This window comes from Monoraphidium neglectum, assembly GCF_000611645.1.
Source record: "Monoraphidium neglectum strain SAG 48.87 unplaced genomic scaffold scaffold00198, whole genome shotgun sequence".
NCBI classification, from domain to species: Eukaryota; Viridiplantae; Chlorophyta; class Chlorophyceae; order Sphaeropleales; family Selenastraceae; genus Monoraphidium; species Monoraphidium neglectum.
In genome coordinates this window covers 16,609-19,532 of record NW_014013430.1, presented here as the reverse complement: position 1 = coordinate 19,532, position 2,924 = coordinate 16,609, and the positions used below count along the sequence as shown (strand labels likewise).

Genomic DNA, 2,924 nt, shown 5'->3' with positions numbered 1-2,924 from the left:
CAGGCGCAGGTGCGGGAACTGCCAATTTGGATGCAGCGCAAGTGACTGCACAGGCGGCAAGCAACCGTCAAGAAAGCAACCGTCCAGCAGCCGACCAGTACGTTGAGGTACTGCCACCACTTGCCTCGTGTAGCAGCCCACCCACCCAGGCCAGTCATCGTCCACTTGCGTTTTCGCTGTGAGGCGCCTTGTGACCAGGATTTCATGCCCGACCCCCTAGTGCATCAAGCACGTCCGTGCAGGTCACGACCCCCACAGGCGCGCAATCTGTGTCAGTGATGTAGACGCGGTGCACGCGCTGCCGCACCAGCGCAGTCACCAGCATCCCCAGCGTTGATGTCGGCTGCGCGCACAGCACACGCCCGGCCAGCGGCGCTGATGCAGCCGATGCAGCCTGCTCGAGCGCTGCGCCGCCGCCGCCGCCGCCGCTGCAGCGTGGGGGCCGCGGCACCTGCAACAGGAACTCTCTGACTGGTGCCAGCAGCTGGTGAAACACGCCCGCCGAGAGGCAGCGCACGTCAGACGCCCCAAAGTGGCCGACCAGGTCGCCTTGGCGCCCCACCACTGCAACGCCCGACACGCCCTTGGCGTGCATCACTCTGCGTGGGGGGAAATAAGGGTGGCAGATAAGCTGGGGTGGCCAAGAGCTGTCGTTTAAAATCACAAAGCACAGCAGGGCCAGGGCTCTTGTGGCCCCTTACCTATTCAGTCAAGAGTGGCCAAGCTGAGAGCGGCAAAACCCGACTCATTCGCTGTAGACGCAATGAGCGCCAAGATGGGCACGACCTGCGCACCTGAGGGCGTCCAGTGCGCTCGAGCTCTCCGGCACAGTCACCAGCTTCCACCCCACGGCCCTGCCGCCGCCGCTGTGGCTGTGGCTGTGATCGCGGCCAGCGCAGGGGCCGCCGCCGCCGCCCAAGACAGTGGGGCATTGTGCTGCGTCTGTCCTGGGGCTCGACGCGCGCGCCAGTCCCGAGTGCCGCTCAGCGGTGGTGCGCCGCCCGTTGCCAGCCAGGGCGCGTCCGGCCAGGCCCAGCACGGCAAGGGTGCTGTTTGCCAGGTCACCCGACGAGGCCAGGTTGGCGGCCAAGAACCTTGAATTCAGGATTACCAAGGTGGGGATTTTCAGGTGAGGAGGGGGGTGTCAGTCGTCGGTTGCCAGGAGGAACGACTTGCCGCCATGGCTGCTGCACCCACCACGCACAAGCCTTGGCAGGCTCCACGCAGCCCGGGTGATGTCTATGACGTCGCAGCCAGTCATGATGGTGGCAGGTCACATGGCGCCCCAATACTCCTTGGCAGCCCAGCCACACCCCCAAAGCCAGCCCCATATCCCCACCTGACGATGTCACTCTGAGACACAACGCTGACGACCTCCCTGCCTGGCCCCAGGACGAGCAAGTGCTGCGAGTGGCTGTGCACAAACGCGCCTACCACGTCCAGCAGGGACGCCTTGAGGTCCACCGAGGGCCAGGCACACCCCGCCTGCGCGCATGCGCCAGGCGGCGTCGTGGATGCAGCGCTCGCAGAGGGCGTGCGAAGCAGGCTGGCCAGCGGCAGGGCGCACAGCCGGGCGCCGGCAACCTCCAGATCAGCAGCCGAGGGCGGCCATGTCAGCTCTGGTAGGCCTGTAGTGCACAGCATGGGAACGCCAGGGGGGTGCATGCTTGTTGGCTCGGCCCCACTTGGGTATCAGCAATGCCCCCTCCTGCATGCGAGCTTCCTTTGGCGATAAGCGCCATACCTCTCCCATCATCGCATTCCTATCAAAACTAGAAATGCCCCTGGATTTCGCCACTTGATTGTGTGTTACCTTGCAGCAGCTCCTCAATCACCGCGGCAGCCTCGACGTAGCCGCGCATAGTGGGCACTGGGAAACCGCCCTGCGACACCTCGCCGCTCGGCGTGGCTGCCACGCCGGCGCCTGCTGCTACGATGGGTGCGGTCCTCAGGCCCTCTGAGAGTAGCTTCTCCAGGGCATGCCCTACAGTGGCGGCGTCCGTAAAGGCAACCAGCTGTGTGCTCCCAGGAGGGCGCCATTGCCGGCCCCCCACCAGGAGGGAATCCAGCGCTGTCCCCCGCAACAGCTCCGTCAAATACATAGTGCCCTGTGCTTGAATGCCAGTAAGCCTAATGCGTTGCTCTTTTATGTCGTCGTGTACACGATCGCCGCAGTGCAGCGGGCTAAGCCGTTGGCCTTGACGACCCCCGGGATGAGCGGTGGAGGAGGCGGTGAAGGATAGCTCGTTTTTGTGTGAATATTTTGATGGTGATGTAGCGACACGCTGATGCTTCAAGCAGGATTTCGCCGTTTGCGCTTGATTGGCAGCTGCTCTTCGCTGCATGTCGTGGTGTGAAGACGAGGTGAACAAGAACGCCAACAACGGTATCGATGGCCTAGGCTTACACTGATGTTATGTATCTGATAATTTATCAACTTACACGCAGCATGGTGTTCAAACGAGGCTCCAGTCAACCATGACATCGAGCGTAGCGTAGACTGACCGGGGCGGAGAGTATCTGCTGTGAGGCATGGCCATGGCAGCGAGGAGTTCCCAAGTACCACTGCTGCTGCTGCTGCCGCTGCTGGCGCTTGCCGCCGCAACGGCGGCAGGCGCGCGAGTCGCACGTGGGGTCGATGCAAGCAGCAGTGGTGCAGAGGATGGCGATGATCCTGCAGCGCGCGCCGCCCTCATTGCGCTGTCAGATGCCCTACAACCCAGCCTGCAGCCAGGAACGCCCAGCCATCCGCCGTGGGGATCAGGCATTGGCAGTTATTGTGCATGGAGCGGCGTCTCGTGCTGCGCGCATGCCGCTGCGCTTCTGCCGGTGCCGTGCGCAAATGCGTCGGACGTGGTGGCGCTAAACCTCTCCGCCGTCGGCCTGCAAGGCACGCTGCCTGTCCGTCTGGGGGATTCTCTGGA

The 2,924-nt window shown here is 63.6% G+C and overlaps 1 protein-coding gene across 1 annotated transcript; it reads right to left on the bottom strand.

The window, feature by feature from the left end:
• Window positions 1-202: 202 nt before the first annotated feature.
• On the bottom strand, window positions 203-1,862 carry MNEG_1874 (hypothetical protein; the record flags this gene model as incomplete). Its single annotated transcript, XM_014049646.1, has 4 exons — window positions 203-599; window positions 795-1,094; window positions 1,340-1,628; window positions 1,814-1,862. 4 exons carry the CDS (start codon window positions 1,860-1,862, stop codon window positions 203-205), a joined length of 1,035 nt encoding a protein of 344 aa, XP_013905100.1.
• Between the last annotated feature and the right edge of the window lie 1,062 nt (window positions 1,863-2,924).